The following is a 19,984-nucleotide window of genomic DNA, read 5'->3' as shown; positions in this document are numbered from 1 at the left end:
GCTCAGGGTCACTGAGATAGGTCTTTCCGACTCCAGGCCAAGGCTCTACTACCCAGGCATATATAGACAGGATTCCCCGCACCCTACTCCACCCCTCTCAAGCCAGATAGGGGCTGGGAGCTCAGCAGAGGTAAAAAATCTCACAGCAATCCATTCTCAGAGAGGTTTTTGAAACACCCAAAACTTCGTGAATGGAATTTGTTTAGTATTCAGGGCCCCAGACAGAAAGGAACAATGACATTTCTGTAGATCATCCAAAGATATTTCACTCCCCCTCCCACCCAGCCCCCGTCCCCCGCGATTTTATCTATTCTTGACTTTGCAAGTTTAAGACATTCTTAAATAGGGAATGCATTTTTCTCTTTTGCTTTTTCCCCCTGTGGTTTTCACTGCTATGCTTCGCTTAAACAATTACCCAAGGGAGCAGGAAAAACAAAAAAAAAAATTAAAAACCCACCCCAACAACCAAAAAACAAAACCAAAATAATAATTCTTTGGAAGGGATGGTTAATGAAAGGAAACAAAAGCCGAGTAGACACTAGGATCTCGCGGGGTCGCTAAAGCCAGGAAGCTTGGCCACGAGAGGTGTTCCACAGTGCGGTGCAAATTTCACTGGCTAGAAAACCCGGTTTGCAGTTTCCAAAGCTTTGTGTGGCTTTGCCTCGGGTTCAGGAATTTCGCCACTGAATTGCTGACAACAGAGCGCGTCCTCTGCCGGCGAGGAGCCTGCTAAGGCAGCGGCACCAGCAGCAGCCGCAGCAGCAAGCTTCCAGACTCCAGGGAAATGGAATGATGAAGGGGAGGAGAAAGAGGGGGGCGGGTTCTCCAGTGAGGCGGAGCAATACGTGCAGGCGTCTTCCCTCCTAGCTTCTCTTCCCATTGAGTCACGGCGCGCTGTGAGCCCTGTTCGGTTGATTTTTACCTACAGAAGCCTGGGGAGAGCGGAGAGACTGAGGCGGGCGTTCCAGTTAGAACGCTGGGGCAAAGTATAGACTTCTCTCGGGGCTGCGGCGTTCCAAAGGAAGATAAAATCGCCTGTAGTTGGGGGAGCAGCCACAGGCAGGGGGAGGGGGGCGCTTTCCCACAGACGGATCAGCTTTTTTTGCAGCCCTTGTTGAACAAGGGCGAAGAATAGAGATAACTGGGACCGAAAAAATGAATCGGAGTTTTAATAAATCTCAGAGTCTGCGGTTTTTCGATTGCAACGCAGTGGAAGTCAAGAGTAAGGTAAGCAAGGCTGAATGCCAGCCCCTAGTCCTGATCCAGCCCTCTCTCCCTTTCTCTCTTGCAAATGAATGGAGATTCTTTCGCGTTTTGTGACTTTAGGAAAGTGGGAGGCGAGAGAATTATTAGTGACAACTTTTTTTGCGCTCTTTTGATGTTTCACAGATCAAGTAACAGGTCCCCCTTTCTCCGGGGTTGTGCTAGGGAATCCGAGGAATGTGCGATCTCTCCTGCAACCGCGATGGGGACTGAGGGTCCCCCCTCTGCAACTCAGAGAGGGAGAAGTTTTGTTGCAGTGTTTAGGGTTCTCTGTTCTCCAATTCCAGCAGCCACAGTGTAATCAGCAAGGGTAGTAGATTCCCTGTTTATCCGCTGTCTTCCTTGTAGAGTTAAAAAGCTTGGATTTCCAACTGGGGGGAGATTCCCGTTAGATCTAAGCGCGTCCGTAGTGCAGGGAAACTATGGAAAAAATGTTACTGCTGCCGACCCACTCAATTTAAATTTGCTCTTTTGTTTAGTCGTTCAGAGAAGCAACCCGAGACGCGGAGGCCAGAGAGGAGGGCGGCATTTCTTGGGCTAAGCATGGTTTTTGGGGTTGGGTTGATAGTCTCAGAGCTTATTGGGGATTAGGATCAATGGAATGGAAGATTTGGGGGTCGGAGACGGGAAGGACCCCCTCCTACAGGCTCCAGGGGGAGAAATAGTTTCAAAAAGAAGGAATCCAGGCACCCCCTCGCTTTTTCCCTCTCCATCTCCCCTTCCAAGTCTGCCCTCCTGGCTTCCTTCTTTCCTCTCTGCCCCCCACCCCCCGCTAGCTGTTTGCGCCCCTGGCTGGGGCAGTTTACTGAAGGCTTCTGGCGGATCCCAACTAGTGAGTCAGTCTCGCCTGCCTGCCTGCACTGAGCCCAGCTCGTTTGCTTCTGAGAGCTTGTTTAAACTTGTTTGTTTTGTGTGTGTGTGTGTGTGTGTGTGTGTGTGTGTGTGTGTGTGTGTAAGTGTAATCGTCTGATGTATGTCTGTGTAATCGTCTGATATGATCTGCCGAATTTTCTGTGGGGGAAGGTTCTTTTCCCCTTCTTTGCTTTCATCTGCAGACACGCTTGTCTGTGTCGGGTCATTATCTGCTAGAGAGACTGTGCGGGCTCCTCCGGACCCGGAGGCTCTTTGGGGATGGGGGTAGGGGGAGGAGGTGAGGAACCTTGAAGGTTTGCTTCTCTGCCTCTTTGGAGACTATTGCAGTTGGATGGTCCTCGACTTCTCTGTTGTTCCTGGAAACCAGCCGAAGCTGTTGAAGCTTCCCCACGTAGTGGGGAGCCTGCAGGATTGTAAACCCGTCAGGTCACTACAGCTTCGGTCGGCCGGTGTTCTCTAGCAGAAGGTGCTGCAGGGTCCCCAGGGGCGAGGAAGAGTGGAGGAAGCCTTGGCTGGGATGTCCAAGGCCAGCACTTTAGGGGCTGGTAGTGTTAGAGCTCCATCCAGATTCAAGTCTTGAACCCACCCCACCCCCACCCCACCCCCACAATTCACTTGGCATCTTCTGAGGGCGAAATTGTTGCTGAAGAGCCTGGGCCCCGTTCCCGAATTCTGGAACTGCGGGAGGTAGACAAACGTTCGAAATTCTGCAACAGGCACTACACACTTATTCTCTTTCATTCTGCTGTAGAAGCAAGATTGTCCAGAGGAAGCTGGATGTAATCGTCTCCAGCCCTTTAAAGCAAACTGCTTTCTTCCGTTGCAAATTCTGTCATTCCCCCTCTTCCACCTCTTATGGAAGAATGCACATAAAATCTACCCAGCCTGTGCTGAGTTGTGGAGGCACATTGCAAACAATACAGTTTAAAATTCTTTAATTTCTTGAAGGCAGGTGAGTGGGTGCTGACTTCTCAGGGGAGACAAGGGACCTGAGCAAGAGTCATCGAACCAATCAGAAGTAAATGAAAGGGCCTGTCCTTTTGCTTACCCCCCAAACAAGTAACCTGCAGGATTCCCTGGAAGCTAAGGCTTGATTACTAAGCAGAGAACGTTTATTAAAGAAATTTGTTCTGTGAAGTTTGGTTTCAGTCAGAGGGCCACATTGGAAGACCTAGAGGGCCGCAGGTTCCCCAGACTGGGTTAGGATGATTTTCCTCATCTCTTGGAGATTAGCTTCAGCTATCACCTCTATGCAGATGATAGAACTCTCTGATCAGCTCTCACTTCTCTATCACGCTCTAGAAACACATCATCGCTGCCTACAGGACGCTTTTACCAGCTTTTCTTGCCAGCACCTGGTACTCAAACTGAGCTGTTTATCTTTCCCCTAAACTTTCTGGTGTCACTATTTTTGCCACTGATACCACTGTTCACCTTGACTCCCATCTTAGAAATCCTGCTGTTTATCTTGGGCTCCTTCCTCTCCTTGGCCTCTCAGTTACCAGCTCTTATCGATTGTGCCTCAGCAGTATCTCTTACATTTGACCCCTCTTTCATTACCGCCAGCCTGAACTGTTGCAATAGCTTAACAAGCATTCCTTCCTTACTTTCTATTACCTTTTCAGTCCATCCTTCCTAATGTGTAAAGCTGTTCATGTCACTCCTCCAGCCAAAACTCTGTATTGTCTTCCTATTGGTTACTGAGTAGTTTACACGAGGAAACTTGTAAGCCCGACATTCGAGGTCTTCCACAGCCTGGCACCATACTCTTTCCAGCCTTATTTCATACATCTCCTTTTGATTTTCTCTATGAGCCACCCAAACCAGACTCCTACCTATCACGTATATGCTTTCTTATATCTGTAATGCCCTCAACCCTTCCAATTCCCTGTCTTTTCTCCATCCTTTAAAGCCAGTTCAGACATCACTCTTCTAAGGAAATTTCCCTGATCTCTCCACGGGCACTTTGCAACTTTCTTAACTTGTTATTGTTTAGTCATTTCAATCAGGTCTGACTCTTTGTGACCCTATTTAGGGTTTTCTTGACAAAGATATTGAAATCTTTTGCTGTTTCCTTCACCAGCTCATTTTTCAGATAAGGAAACTGAGGCAAACCAGATTAGGTGACTTCCTCAGGGTCACACAGTCTTCCTTATTCCATGCCCTGCACCACTTTGCCACGTAGCTACTCAATTCTCTTAAGTATTATTTGTATTATAGTTACTTGAATATGTGTAACATTCCTTTCCTCCTTTGTATCACTCCTCCCTTAAGCACAATGTTCACTCTGAACATAGTAGATGGCTAATAAATGTTTAGGTTTAGGATCAGAGATAGGATTAGAGATCCAGAACTGGGAGGGACCTCAAAGGCCATCTAGTCCCACCCCACAATTTTATGGCTGAGGAAATCGAAGCTAAAGGAGGTTAATTGGTCACGAGGTAGTAAGCATCAGATACAGAATTTGAACCCAGGTGCTTTGAATCCAAAGACACTGTCTATACTATTTCTCTAGGTCAGCTAGGTGGCAGAATGGATACAATGCTGGGCCTGAAATCAGGAAGACTTGTCTTCCTGAGTTCAAATTTGACCTCATACACTTTCTAGCTGGATGATCCTGGTCAAGTCACTTTAACTCTGCCTCAGTTTCCTCATCTGTTAAAATGATCTGGAGAAGGAAATGGCAGACCACTCCAGTATCTTTGCCAAGAAAACCCCAAATGGAGGTCACAAGGAGTGGGACATGACTGAGTCAATTGAACAACACTTTCCCACATAGGGGATCTCTAGAACCTGGGTATAAAGAGGCAGTGTGGTTTAACTGGATTTACAATCAGAGAACCTGGATTTAAGTCACTACTCTGCTGCTTACTACCAGATCATTTTCCTCATCTGTGAGGGGGTGAGACTAGATCTAGATCCTTAAGATTCCTTCTATCTCTAGAACCCAAGATCCCAAGTGGGAATGCAGTACTCATTTTTGTACCTTGAAGGATGAGAAACAAGAAGAACCCAGGGGAGGGAGCAGGGAAAGAGACAGATAAAAGATAGTTGGTAAATATCCATTGGCTCTTCATGGAACACATATCTTCATCGCCCTGTCAGCTTAAGTTTCCCAGGGTTTTTTAAGTTGGCTTTGCCTGGGGACTTGGGAAGGTGGGGCTGAAGTAGAGAGCATTGGTCACTTATATATGTATGTATATATAATCCCATAATATTCATATACAGATGGGAGAAGTGACCAAGTGTTCTAATGTCTTGGTGCTGAGCCCAAGGAACCATAATACTCTTTTGTTGTTGTTGTTTTGTCTTTTTGGAGGGGGAAACGCAGGCCAGTTGGGGTTAGGTGACTTGCCCAAGGTCACACAGCTAGTAAGTGTTAAGTGTCTGAGGCCGGATTTGAAGTCAGGTCCTCCTGACTCCAGGGCTAGTGCTTGATTCACTGCCCCACCTAGCTGCCCCCATAATACTCTTAGTAGTGTAAAAAGTGGAGAAGTATGATTTTACTCTTTTTACTCTCTATTACTTTTTATTAACAATTATTGTCTTATGTGCCAGAGATTGTGCTGGGTGATAGAGATATAAATACAATGAATGCAACAATCCATTGCCCACAAGAAGTTTGCATTCTCTTAGGGGAAGAACATGTATGTATATGAGTATAATCATTGAATAACTTATTTTAACCCTGATTTTTCTGTGCTTGTAACTTGCTTGCTTATAGCATTTCACAGTCCCTGGCACATAGTAGACTCCTACTACCCTACATCATTCCGAAATACCCACCGTTGACTGTTCTCTAAGAATGGATATTACTTCCAGTACCAGGTGTAAATCAGACCACTCTTGTTGTATGTTACTAGGCTCAAGTATTGCCAATTCTCCCCTATCTTGAAAGAAAGAAACAAAACTCTTGCATGCCACACTTGGAGATCACTTCTTTAGTCCCTTCTTTCAGAACAAAGTTGCTTATTTGGGGCTCTGCCCTGCTAGATCCAAAGAAAGTCTGCATAAATAATGTCTGCCGGTATTTGTAAGTATCACATCAGAGTGTAGATTTTTTTAAGCCACTCCAGGTTGTGGTGTGGTTTTTATTTCCAAATGTTTTGAATAAACTATGACCTTTTTTCCCAGGAATATTTATCCTGAAGTATTTGTCATATATTCACTGAAAATGGGTCAGTGGGCACACTAGTATATCACACTTCAGGACTGGGACTGAGCAGGCCACTTGGCAGGCTCTGAAGGGACAGTAGGATGTTAAGAATTTCATGGAAGTGCTTTATCCTGGCACTCGAGATTTCTTTATCTTTCTGGCTCTGGTTTTTGGCAGCGGTGGTCCAGTGTGCTCTAGCTCTCTGCAGTCAGTCAGTCACACATCCCTTCCACATCGTATTTCACGGCTTCTCTTGGAAGTGTGATTGAGTAAAACAGCTCTTTTCCATCAGGTAGTGGCTTTCCTTGCATCATCAAGGACTGGTTCAGAACTGTCCCAACATGGTTAGACTCACCTGCAAGTGTAAACTACACCCCTTTTAACATTTTGGTGTGTGTGTGTGTGAGACACAGAGACAGGTTTGGTTATTTGATTTGGGAAGTACCATCTAGACAAGAATCTTATCAGGTAACTGGTGGCGCTCATCAGCTAGGATGGAAATAGTATTCCTTCCCTATGATCTTCAGAATACTGTGTCTTGCTTGTCTTACCTTCTGTGGCTTCTACTACTACTGCTAGTAATAATAGCAACAATGTTTAGTAATTTTCAGTTGTGTATGACCTCTTTTGGGCTTTTCTTGGCAAAGATACTGGAGTATTTGCCATTTCTTTCTCCAGCTCATTTTACAAATGAGGAAACTGAGGGAAATAGGGGTAAGTGACTTGCTCAGAATTACAGTTAGTAAGTACATGAGGCCTGATTTGAACTCAGGTCTTCCTGACTCCAGGCCCTGAAGTTAATCTACTGGACCACTTAGTTGCCCAATAATAACAATATCTAGCATTATTTATATAGAACTTTTAATTTTATAATACACTTTACAGATGTTTTCTCATTTGATCCTCACAACAATCCTATGATGTTAGGTGCTGTTACTCCAGTTTCACAGCTGGAACAGAGAGCAGTTAAGTGACTTGCCCAAGATCACTTAAACTGCTGCAAACTGTTGCAAAGAGTGCTGGATTTGGAGTCAGGATAGTGGATTCTGCTGTTTATTACCTTGAGCATTACCATTTATTACCTTGTTTATTACCATTTAACTTTGGATTTCAATTTCCTGATCTTATAAAATTAGAAAGTTGGACTAAATTACATCTAAATCCCCTTCTAGCTCTAAAACTACAAACCCATGATGCCCAGTGAGCTGAGATTGAAGGATTTCATTTCTAGATTTTTTAAAGAATGATTTTATTTTTTATCAACTATATGTAAAAATAGTTTTTAACATTCATTTTTTATAATTTTTAAGCTCCAAATTCCTTCCCTCCCTCCCTTCCTTGAGAAAGTAAGCACTTAGGGATAAATTATACATATGCAGTCATGCAAAACATAAATATTAGCCATGTTGCAAAAGAACACACAAAAAAAGAAAAACCCAAGAAAAATAAAGTAAACTTTGATCTGTATTCATTCTCCATCACTTCTTTCTCTAGAGGTGGGATAGCATTTTTCATCATCACAAATCCTTTGGAATTGTCTTAGATTATTTTATTCCTGAGAATAACTGAGTCATTCACAGTTGATCATCATACAGTATTGCTCTTAATGTGTACAGTGATCTCCTGACTGTGCTTATTTCACTTTTCATCAGTTCGTATAAGCCTTCCCAGGTTTTTCTGAAACCATCCTATCATTTCTTATAACACAATAGTATTCCATCACAATTACATAATTGTTCAGTCATTCCCCAGTTGACGGGCATCCCTTCGATTTCCAATTCTTTACCACCACAAAAAGAACTGCTGTAAATATTTTTGTATACATAGATTCCCTTCCTGCTCTTTTATTTTTTTTTTTTGGTCTCTTTGGACTATAGTCATAGTAGTGGTGTTGCTGGGTAAAAGAATGTTTACAGAAAATATGCACAGTTTTATAGCCCTTTGGGCAGAGATCCAAATGGCTCCCCAGAATGGTTGGATTTGTTCACAACTCCACCAACAGTGCATTAGTATCCCAATTTTCCCACATCCTCTCCAACATTTTTTATTTTCCCTTTCTGTTGCTTTAATTTGCATTTCTGTAATAAAAAAAATGATTTAGAGCATTTTTTCACATGATTATAGGTGGCTTTGATTTCTTTTGAACCACTTCTAGATTTTAGCAGAGGGCCTTAAGAAATGGGGCAACTCCCTCTTGTTAAGGTTGTTTAGTTGTCTTGTTGAATCCTTTGGTTTTTTACTTCTTAGAACCTTTCCCAATACATACCCCACCCCATGCATATATGTAACATTCCGAATCTTAGTGTTCCAGTTCTCTCCTGAGGAGAAAGAGATGTGTTCTTCATCTCTCTCCTAGAAATTGTGTTGTATCTTTTAATTGTACCTTTTAATTTGCCGTCAGTCTTTTGGTGGTGTTTTAATTTACATTATTGTAGTCATGGTGAACATTGTACTCCTATTTTTGCTTTTCTTGATCTGTATAAATTCATACAAGTTTGCTTTGGGTTGAGGAACTGTCTGGAAAAGGGCTTTGTTTATTATCATAGTATATTACATACATTTAAAGTCTTGAGTATCATCGTCATATCAATAATTCTTAACATCCACCCCAGGCTGGTGGGGTGAGCTGTTGGTTGCACTCCTAAAAATATTAACACCAACCTCTCTATATGCAGTTTCCTCTTTTGTAAAACAAAAGTGCTAGACTAGATGCCTAGTCCCTTAGAGCTGGAATGCTGTGATCGATCCTACAACCATGAACTTGAAAATCAAGATTTAAGATACAGAGCCAGGATTTCCTGTCTGGAATAAGAGAGAGCCGCCTTAATCTGTGTGGACCTGGGTCTCTTGACTCCAGAAGAAGATGGATTGTATTTAGGTTACCTTGTCATTGAGAATGACTGGTTCAGTGTGTGGAGGGAGAAGATGAATGGTTTTTTGCACCTACTAGTTAACAGTTTGCTAATTTTTTGGACATTGCTATAGATCTTCTTTCTGGACAGCATGAAAAAAGAGAATGAGTATATTGTAGCTATTCTCCAAACCCCTGTTTTTCCCCTGAGTTTTTAGCTCATTGTGTTCTGAGAGCCTCCATGCCAAAGAGGAGTGGAAGGATAATTTGAATATTTAGGTTTTTTTTAGCTAAAAGAGCAAGTCAAAACCAACAAAAAAGTGAGAAGCCTGCCCATAGTCTTACCTCCATTTTCATAGAAAGGGACATATTGAGAGTCACAGCTGGAAGTTTTCTTCCTCTATAAAATGAGTAGGTTGAACTAGATCTTCTCTAAGGCACCTTCAGTTCTAAATCCAGTGTTTTATAAGGATTTGATTTCTAATTCTATAAATGTCCCTGTGGTACTGCTAAATTAGGTTTAAGGCCTCTTCCCTTACTAGATCTCCAGGAGGGCAAGGATTGTGGCTAATTTAAGCTTTATATCTCCTCTAGCACCTTGAGCAATGAGTAAGTATCCTGCTTATACTAGGTTCAAATGCCAACATACATTTGCCTAAAAGACTATTCTACACAGAACTCACACAAAGCAAGCGCTCAACACAGAGGTTAGAAGAAACTATACAAGGACACTCTCAAGGTCTCTCTGAAGAACTTTGGTATTGATTATGAGACATGGGAGACACTGGCAAAAGACTGCCCAGCATGGTGTGCCTGCATCAAAAAAGGCACTGTGCTCCATGAGCAAAGTAGAATTGAAGTAGCTCAAAAGAAATGTGAGATGTGCAAATATAGAGCCTTCTCCTTCCCAAATGTGCATGTGGACTATTTGTGCCTCACTTGTGGTAGAACCTTCCGAGCTCATTGGTCCACAGCCACACGATGCACAATGCCTTGACCCTGACGTGATGTCATTTTGAACCTTTTAGAATAGAGGACAGTAGCAAGGTGCTTAATAAATGTTTGTTGAATTAAAGTATCCGAAGATGTGAAAAACAGGGACACTAATGCTTATTCTCAGATATTGTGACAACTCAATAGATGAGTCCTCTGTTTTGAACTATTTAGGGAGAGGGCTAATAACTATAAGGAATATTAAGGATGGAAAACCAATTCGGTCATGAATATGAGATCAGACAATTCAAAACACCGCTACTCTTTTTCTCTCTTTTAAAAATCTCCTTTTCCCCTACAACTGAAGGTTGGGGGGAGGGAGAGAAATCTTATGTCCCCAAGTGAAAGATCTTACATCCACAATTGGGAATATATTTAGAGCCATGGACCCCAGCAGGGAGTATAAACATCTGGTAAGACCTATCATCATCACTAGGCTTCCAGTTATGTGCTCATATTTAGTCTCCAGCATCTGGAATGGGTGATTCTCTCTTAGGTTGTTTTGGTGGCAGATTGAAATATCTTTCCCTCTCTGGGTAAGCCCTTACCACAGATGGTTTCCAGAAACTAGACTCCAGTAAGATCATATTCTCTCTCTCTCTCTCTCTCTCTCTCTCTCTCTCTCTCTCTCTCTCTCTCTCTCTCTCTCCCTTTCCCTTTCCCTCTCTCCCTCTTTCTGTCTCCCCTCTCTCTCCCTCCCTCCTTCCTTCCCCATTTGTCTCTGTCTCTCTCATCTATTTAGTCCACCATACACAGAAGTACTAGAATACTAGAGACAGTAAAAAATGCAGAATTTTGACATTTTAATTTAATTTTTTAATTAACAAAATTCTGTTTTCTTGTGCTTCTACCTTATCTCTCCCTCTCAAAAAAGAAAAGAAAAGAAAAAAAAGACCACAGCCTTTATAACAAATATGCATAGGCAAGCCACATCCAAGAAAGACATGTCTTAATCTGCACCCCAAGTCCATCCCCTCTCTGTCAGAAGGTGGATAGCATGCGTCATCTTGGTTCCTCTGGAATCCTTGTTGATTAGAGCTCTTAAGTCTTTCAAAGTTGTTTGTCTTCACAATGTTGTAGTTATTGTATAAATTGTTCTGGTTCCGCTCCCTGGACTCTGGAATGTAGTAGTTCTTAAAGAGAAATTGCAGAAACAATTTCTGCATCCTCGTTGATTTAACACCTCTTGAAAAAAAAGAAGTCAGAATTTGTCAAGTAACTAGCTTAAAATAAAGGGGAAACAATCAGTTTAAACAGAAATACCCTATTGTGATATTTTGGAACTGCTAGTTTGAACTGATATCAAACTCAGTTGCATCAAAGGTCAAATACATTAATTTACTCATTCTAAAGTCTCGACAATCATTTCTTTTGTCGAGTGCCCTCTCTCCCTCCCCACTCCATTTCTTTTTTGTCTCCTATTTTTGATTGAGAAATAATTAGGGATTAGGGAGGGGCATGTGGTTTGGAGTCAGGGGACCTGAGTTTGAATCCTGGCTCTTCTATTGATCACCTGTGTAGTTTTCAAGATTTGTAAGATTTTCCCCAATTGTAAAATAAAAAGGTTGGATTAGATCTGGGGTTCTTAACTTTTTGTGTGTCCTGAACCCCTTTGGCAGTCTTATGAAGCCTGTAGACCCCTTTTCAGAATAATGTTTTGAAATGCATAAAGTAGAATACATAAGATTACAAAGCAAACCAGTTATATAATTATCAATCTTTTTCTTTTAGGAAAGACACCAGATTAAGGTGTCCTAGTCTAGATGATATCCAAGGTCCCTTCCAGATCCTCCAAAGGACATTTTCTGCTTTCAGTAGGCAGAGTAAATAACAACTGTCACATTTTGGGTATTTTATAAATGCTTGTTAATTGGTTGAGAAGCTTTCGAGAATATTTTTAGAGAAATTTAAATAAGATGGTTCAATCCTTGGTAATGTTGCTCTGATAGAAATTCTTCAATTTCTCATAATGCAAAACTGTAGGAAGAGCATAGCATATCTTAGGGGTCATCTGCACCAGCCTACTGCCTTCAGGCATATTCCACACCTAAGTCATCTAGAACAGGTTGTAGGTTGTCTATCCTGTTTTTAGAGATCATTGGGGTTGGCTGTTCCTTAACCTTGCTTGCGAACTTAATTGAATTTGTAGATGGCCTTTTTTCTACGTCCTATAACCTAGATAGTCTCTTATGGCTCTCTGCTCATCTGTGTACCTTGTTATATGGAAATTTGTTAATGATTTAGTTTTGATTCTTCTTTCTTGATACCCAAATACTCACCTAGGCTTTTCCCTATAGAGTCTTCCTTTATACCTTCTCTCACTATTATCAATCAGTCATTAAACATTTATTAAACACTTACTGAGTGTGCTAAATACTGAGAATACAAAAATAGTCAAAAGACAGCCCCTGCCCTCAAGGAGCTCACTATTTAAATGTAGGCGACAACATATAAACAAATATTCAGACAAGTTATATCCAGGTTATATAGGAAATAATTAACAAAGAGGTGACTCCAGAATTAAGAGGCCCTGGGAAGGACCTGCTATAAAAGATAGAAGTCCATAGCATAAGTTGAGTTGAGGAGGGAGAGCTGGCAGGTCGAACCAGAGAAAATGCCTGGAGATGAAAGATGAAATGTCTTGTTCCTGGAAGAACCAGGAAGCCAGTGTTACTGAATGGAAAAGTGCCTGTCAGGAATAAGTTATAAGAAGACTGGAAAGGTAGAGAAGGGGAAGTGGGTTTGTAGAGTTTTAAATCCCCAAACCAGGATTTTGTATTTTATGGTGGAGGCAATAGGGAGCCATTAGAGCTTATTGAGTAGGGGAGTGACATTGTCAGACCTGTGCTTTAGGAGTTGAATAGAGGATGGATTAGAGTAGGGAGAGGCTTGAGGCAGGCCGACTCACCAGCAGGATGTTGCAGCAGTACATACGTGAGGTGATGGGCCTGCATCTGAGGAGACGAGGGTGTATTAGATGTTGCAAAGGTGTAATCAACAGATCTTGATAACAGCTTGGATATGGGGTGTGGTGACAGATAGTGAGGAAACAAGGAGGACTCCTAGGTTGTGAGCCTGAAGGCCTGGGAACATGGTGTTGCCTTCTATTGTAACTGGGAAGGGAAGGAGGGAGGGAAGGACAGTTTAGGAGGAAAGAGAGAATTCAGTTTTGGACATGGTTAATTTAAGGTGTCTACCAGACATCCAGGTCCAGATATCTGAAAGGCATTTGGAGATGTGAGATTGGAGTAGGATAGATAATTCACTGTCACCACCTCTGGACTATTGGAATAGTCCAGACAGAATGGCATCCCAGCTCCTACTTCCTGCCAACTTTTCAATGCATCATGAATATTACTTTTGTCATGTTACTCTCCTACCAAAAAATCTTTAGTATCTAGAAGATCAAGTCCAATCTTCACTGACTTAAAAAATAAAAGAATTTATTTTATTTTTTTCTCAATTACATGTGAAAACAATTTTTAAAATTCATTTTTTAAAAATAATTTTTGAGTTTCAAATTCCTCCCTCCCCTTCCCCCCTTCACTTCATGTGAAGTCATACAAAACACATTTCCATATTAGCCACATTACAAAAGAGAACACAGACTAAAGAAAAAAAATAAGGTTTTAAGAAAAAAATACACTTTGATATACATTTAGACTGTATTGGTTCTTTCTCTGGAGGTGGGTAGCATTTTCATCACAAGTCCTTTGAAATTGTCTTGGATCATGTTGTAGCTGAGAACAGCTAAATCACATACAGTTGATCATTGTACAATATTGCTATTACTGTGGACAATGTTCTCTTGGTTCTGCTCACTTCATTTTGTGTCAGTTCATATAGGTCTTCCCAGGTTTTTCTAAAACAATCTTGTTCATCATTTCTTAGAGCACAATGGTATTCCATCATCTCTGCTGACTTTTTTTTTTTAAAGCAACCGGGGTTAAGTAATTTGCTCAAGGTTACACGGCCAGTTATTTCTGGGTGTGGTGCTAAGTATCAGAGCCCGGATTCGATCCCAGGTCATCCCGACTCTGTGGCCGGTGCTCTTACTCGCTGTGCTACCTCTGCTGACTTTTAATGGATCCCTTTGGTAGTCTTGTGAAACCGCTGGACCCCTTCTCAGAATTATTTTAAATATATAAAATAAAATACAAAGAAAACCAATTATTGAAACATAGTTATCAATTTTTTTAAAGTTCATAGACAACAGGTTAAGGACCCCTAGTCTAGATATCTAATAACAAAACCCAAAGTGATTGTTTCTACCAAATTCTTGTAACACATGGGTAAAACTCATCTGGCATTTTTTCCTTATTCAGTTATAACAATTTCCTGGATGTATGGCTCATCTCAGCTAGCACTGGAAACATCAGGTTGTAATTTCTTTGTGTCCTCCATCTTACTTAGAATAGAGACTTGCATATTGTAGGTACTCAATGTTTATTAGAAACATTATTTAAAGATAAAAGGTGCCTTAGAAACTATCTAGTTCAATCCTGTCATTTTACTGAAGCCCAAAGAAGTTCAGAAATGACTAGCAGAGTCACAAGGCTGTCTATTGGCAAGACTGGGATTAGAACTCTGATCCCCTACCTAATGAACTCTGTAGTCTCTTGTAAAGAAATATTGGTTGATTGACTTATAAATCAAGGAACTAACTTAAATACATTACCTAAAGACTCATCAACAGAATTTTTTTAGTTCCTTTAAGAGTATTCTGGGAAATTTTATATTTTCATTTAATGTTAAATTTCTATCTTCTCCATTTGGCCCAGTTTAGCTCATCCATTTCTGAAAGTCAGAACCATTTACAGAATGCTAGCTTATGGGGCCTAAGCTAGGAGTTTCCCAAGATTGAGTAAAATAGCTGTTTTCTCGAGGACCACTTCACTCTCTGTCTCCTTTTTGGACAGAATAGTTCCTCACCTGTAAGGACATGGAAACCAAAAGCCTGTTGTATCTAGAGCAGAACTCAAGGAGAAGCAGGAATCCATTCAAGATTGTTGGTTTTGAGAAGTAACATTTTTTTGGTTTGGTCAACATTTTGAATACCTATACCAATTTGCTGTGGAATTAGGAAGTAATATAGTAAAAAAAAAAAAAAAAACCCCTGGTAGATTGTAAACCCCCTGAGGGCAGATCCCAACGATTCCTTTTCGATCTCCCCCCCCCCCCCCCCCCCACTTTGTATTTTCAGCATCTTGCACAGTGTCTGGAACATTGTAAGCGCTCAATAAATGCTTGTCAGTTAAGTAAATGAACATTTACTAATTACCTCTTAGATGCCAGGGGCTAATGTCTGAACCTTACATTTTGTAGATGATACCTAGAGAGATTAAATCAATTTATCTGACATTTATATACTTGGTAAAAATCAAATGCAGAATTTAAACCTAAGTCTCCTGAATCCAAAATTAATAATTTTCCCACTGTGCCATGGATACCTCCTAAAAATCACTTTTATCCTTATGCTCCCAATGCCTTGCACATATTGGGTACTTAATAAATATTCACTGACTTGAAGTTGCTTCTTTTTTAGAGCCTCAATTTCCTAATCTGTAAAATGGGGAGAGGGAACATTTTGCTTCATAGGACTGTAAATCCTCAAAATATCTAGAATGTGAGTCATCACAGTTCTGAGCAACATAGAATTGCACATACTTCTGCTGTGCATTATAGATCGGCAGATTTGCTAGAAGCAAGATTGCAGTTGTTGCTTTGAAGAGATTGAACTTATTTTCCAAATGAAAACAACCCTAGATACTTGATACTCTTATTTTGCAATTCATTTTTAATTAAAAAAAAAACACTTTAGCAGGAAGTTATAATTTTTATCTATAAAAAGTAATTGATATTCTTAAACATGTTTCTTCTCTCAGTCATCTCTATCATAATAAAATAAATGGATTTTATGAAATAAACATAAAAATAACATATATAAAATTAGAAGATAAAATCAGGTACCTTTCATAATAATGAATGAGAATTATAAATGAAACAGAATAGAGAATATCATAAAAGACGTATAGTTCTTATTATGTAAAATTGAAAACATTCTGCATAAATAAAATAAATTATGTCAGAATTAGAAAGGAAATGGCAGAATGGTAATATTTGCAACAAATAGCATTGATAAAAGTCTAATATCCACAATATATATAGTATTGACACACACATAAAATACCAGGAACCATTCCCCAGTAGATAAATTGTCAGAAGATATGAACGGTTAAAAAAATAGTGTAAAAGTGATCGCATGAAGATGTATAGCAAATCATGAATAATAAGAGGAATACAAATTAAAAACAACTTGGAAACTTCAGCTCATTCCACTACAAATTGGCAAAGATGAGAAAAGATGGGAAGTCTTGAGGGGGAGGCTTTGGGAAGAATTAGAAAATTTCGGAGTTGGAGGGAACATTGTGGGGGCCAGTCTAGTTCAACTTCCTGTTCAAAAACAGCACCCACTTTTGGTCGTGCAGCTACTGTTTGAAGACTTCCAAGGAGGAAGAACCCACTACTGTCCATTCCACATTTAGACAGAGAAACTGATGCCTTCTCTCTTAGTAGATTTCTGAAGTCCATTTGTTCTGTTTCACTTTATAATTATGAAAGGAAAAAGACTATATTGTCCATACCCTTTGACCCAGAAATCCCACTGTAGGGCTTATTCCTAAGGAGGTTAAAGACGAAAATAGAGATCCAATACACATGCACCCTCGTGCACATTCATAATAGTTGTCTTTGTGGTATCAAAGAATTATCAGTTAGGGAGTAGCTGAAAAAAAAAATGTGAGTGTAATGTAATTTTGTTGTTTAGTAAGAAATGATAAATACAAGAAATTCAGAGAAATCTGGCACAGATGTGTATGAAATGTGCCATGGTGAAATTGGCAGAAGCAAATGAACGAAATATATTAGTACAACAATGTAAATGAACAGCACTCACTAAAATGAAGTGAAATACTGAATATTGGAAAAAACAGTGAAGATTCTGGGAAAAAAAAGTGAAACATACCTCCTCCACATGTTAGAGAGATGAGGGGCCAGTAGAACATAACATGCATTGCAAGGCAAGGTTTCTGTGGTATGAAGACAAAAGACATCAATGAAGCACTGAAAATTAAAAAAAAAAAAAGGCCAGTAGGAAACATTGAACCTGATATACAAAAATGTTGGTTTAAGGCTTTAAAGAATATGGCTATTTTGTAAAGCGAGATAGGTCTGTGTTTCATTAGAGAACTCGACCCTGGTAACAATAATCTGCAATTCATGGAACTCAGCCCAGTTCTCTTAAATCAGAACATTTCCCTTTATATTCAAAAAATGTTCCAGGTATCCCCCAGATAAAATACTTAATTTTTGTGGTTGGACAAATGGAGATTTCACACTTTGCTAATTTAGTATAGGTCAGTGGCTATAGAGTAGCCCTTTCCTCATCTTCAATTCAGACGTAAAGTCCCCCTTAAGCCATTTCCTTTGATTTGGGGTAAATCTCATTTTGAAAATATTGATGATCAAAGAATGCAAGCAGGTGAACTGAGGTAGGGCTGTATGAGCTCTGCGTGTGAGTCAAGTTACCTGAGGGACCAGCATGGGCAGCTACCGTAAGGAGGAGGAGTAACACAGGACATTGTTCCTACATGTAGCCTTCAGGATTGTCTGTTAAACCTTTAACATCTTTATGGACGAGCTGGACGTGTCTGACTTTGAAGGAGGAATATAGACAATCCACGTTAGACTAAAATGCCGTTATTCTGTAGTAGGAAACTCATTTCTTTTTGTAAAATTCAGCCTCATTTTCTTACATCAAAGCATTTGTTAATTGAAAAGTAACATTATAAAACAGCCAGACAATTCCCTAGCCCTGGGTGCCACGCTAAGTGAGAAGAGCTTTTTTTGAGAAATGGTTCTTCATCTTTCTCTTTCATTGTTTCTTCTTCCTTTTTCTATTCTTTTTAGGCAGTCTTCCCTTAAGGTTCTGTCTTTAGACCTTTCTTTTCCTTCATCTCTCACTCTTTTCATCCTTACTTCTCCTCCCCACTACTCTATCACTACTACAGTGTTGTCTCTCAGATCCATATCTTTAGTACTCACCTCTCTCCTGAGTTTCACCTGGAATTGGGGAAGGAACTGGGTAGGTTTAGCCTAGAAAAGAGAAAAGTAGGGGAGAGGAGGCGTGATAATTATGTGCAGGTAATTGAAGGGCTATCTTATGGAAGAAGGATTAGGTTTCTTCTGCCTCTCCCCGTTAATGAAAGAAGGAAGATGCAAATTTAGGCTTGATAAAGAAAAACTTCTTAATGACTAGAGCTACCCAAAGGTAGACTAGGTTGCTTTCAGAGGTAGTGGGGTTCTCATCAATCGATGTCTTCATAAAATTCTGGATGACGGCTTATCAGATACATTGCAAAGGGGATAGGTTCTTGTTAAGGTACAGTTGTACTAGCTGGCCTTTGAAGTTCCTTCCAACTCTTTACCTTCATTGATTGAGTGGCATCTTAAGCCCAGTGCATACCAAACCAAACTTTTTTTTTTCTCTTTCCACTTAAGCCTGCAGTTCCTTCTTAATTTCCTGTGTCTGTTAATGGGACCACCATTCTCCTAGTTACCCAGATTTAAAATCTCATTGTCAACTTCACTCCCCTTCACCTTTCACATACAGTGTTACCCCATCCATTTTATTTCCACAGCCTCTCTCAAAATGGTTCCGTCGTTTCCATTTCCACTGCCATGACACTAATCTAGATCCTCTTAAATTCTCAATTGTAATAGCCTCAGAAAAACCCTTCGAGGTAGGTGCTGTTATCACCTCCATTTTATATTTGAGGAAACTGAGGCAAAGAGGTTAAGTGACTTGCCCAGGGTCACATAGTTAGTGTCTTGAGGTTGGATTTGAACTTGGGACTTTCTGACTCCTGTTATTGAATTAAATTTTTTTTTCTGGGAAATTTGTTATGTTCAAATACTGTCTTCAAGGTAGACTGATTTGAGGTATGTATAATTCATGTGTTTTTTACAAAGTTTGTTTTTTCTTCTGTCAAATTTTCTTTTATATATCTATTTTTAATTTCCAAGTCTGCCATTCTCCCCTACCCCAGCCTCTTCTTCTTTGGAGAAATCCTCTTTCTTTATTTACTAAGTTTTCTACTCTGCTGTTTGTCTTTATTAGTTCTGCTTTGAACTTTCTGATTTCTGACCTAATTTCTATCCTGATATATTAAACATTTTTTTCTTTTGATTCTTTCCATCATCAATGGAGAGTCCACACAACTGTCTTTTTCTTTGGGAGTTTTTGGTTTATTTTCTTTCGTAGTACAATACTTGATACGATCTTTTTAAAGATTTGTAATAATTTCTTTCTCTTTCCTTTTTCCTTCCTTCTTCCCTTCCTACCTTCCTTCCCTTTCTTGTCTTACTATTAGTTTTTCTACTTGGGAATTAGGCTTGTAGCTAGCATTTTTGCCTTTCAAGCCATCTTAGATTCCTTTCAGACTGTCTTGAATTCTCAGTATTTTCTCTCCTTATTCATTGGCCTCTCCCCCATTCATTGTTTTGTCTGACACCTTTTTCCCTGCTTTGGATCCCTGAGGCTGGGTGATCCCAAGGTCCCCTTGATTCCCAGTCTAGAACAAATTCTGTTTGGAAACTAGGTTAGATTCTCTAGTTCCCTTTCCATTCTGCACAGAAGCCACTTTCCTTTTACCAAATTCTGTAATAATTTCCCTTCCACTCACCCCACCTTAACCCAAAGAGGTTGTGATCCTTTGCACTCCTTTTCCTTTGTGTGACTGAGCAGAATAGATGTCAGTGTCCTTCAACTCTTTGGGGTTGGAGAGTGG

The 19,984-nt window shown here is 40.3% G+C and overlaps 1 protein-coding gene and 1 long non-coding RNA gene across 2 annotated transcripts in view; one reads left to right on the top strand and one right to left on the bottom strand.

Moving 5' to 3' along the window:
* The first annotated feature begins 830 nt into the window (after positions 1-830).
* PARD6G (par-6 family cell polarity regulator gamma) overlaps positions 831-19,984 on the top strand; it is a 172,861-nt gene continuing 153,707 nt past the window's right edge. The window contains exon 1 of the mRNA XM_069095034.1: positions 831-1,227. Coding sequence (XP_068951135.1) covers positions 1,156-1,227 — 72 coding nt within the window. The 5' untranslated portion in view covers positions 831-1,155. The remainder of the gene's footprint in view (positions 1,228-19,984) is intronic.
* On the bottom strand, positions 2,181-19,455 carry LOC138166535 (uncharacterized). The gene is made up of 2 exons (XR_011169610.1): positions 13,045-19,455; positions 2,181-11,321 (listed from the first exon to the last, which is right to left on the bottom strand). It is a non-coding gene; the product is annotated as an uncharacterized lncRNA (long non-coding RNA).

This window comes from Petaurus breviceps, unplaced genomic scaffold, assembly GCF_028583685.1.
Source record: "Petaurus breviceps papuanus isolate PSGF00001 unplaced genomic scaffold, PetGlider_PUasm1.0 224, whole genome shotgun sequence".
Lineage (NCBI taxonomy): Eukaryota > Metazoa > Chordata > Mammalia > Diprotodontia > Petauridae > Petaurus > Petaurus breviceps.
The sequence above is the reverse complement of the archived record's forward strand: the minus strand, read 5'-3'. Positions and strand labels throughout refer to the sequence as shown.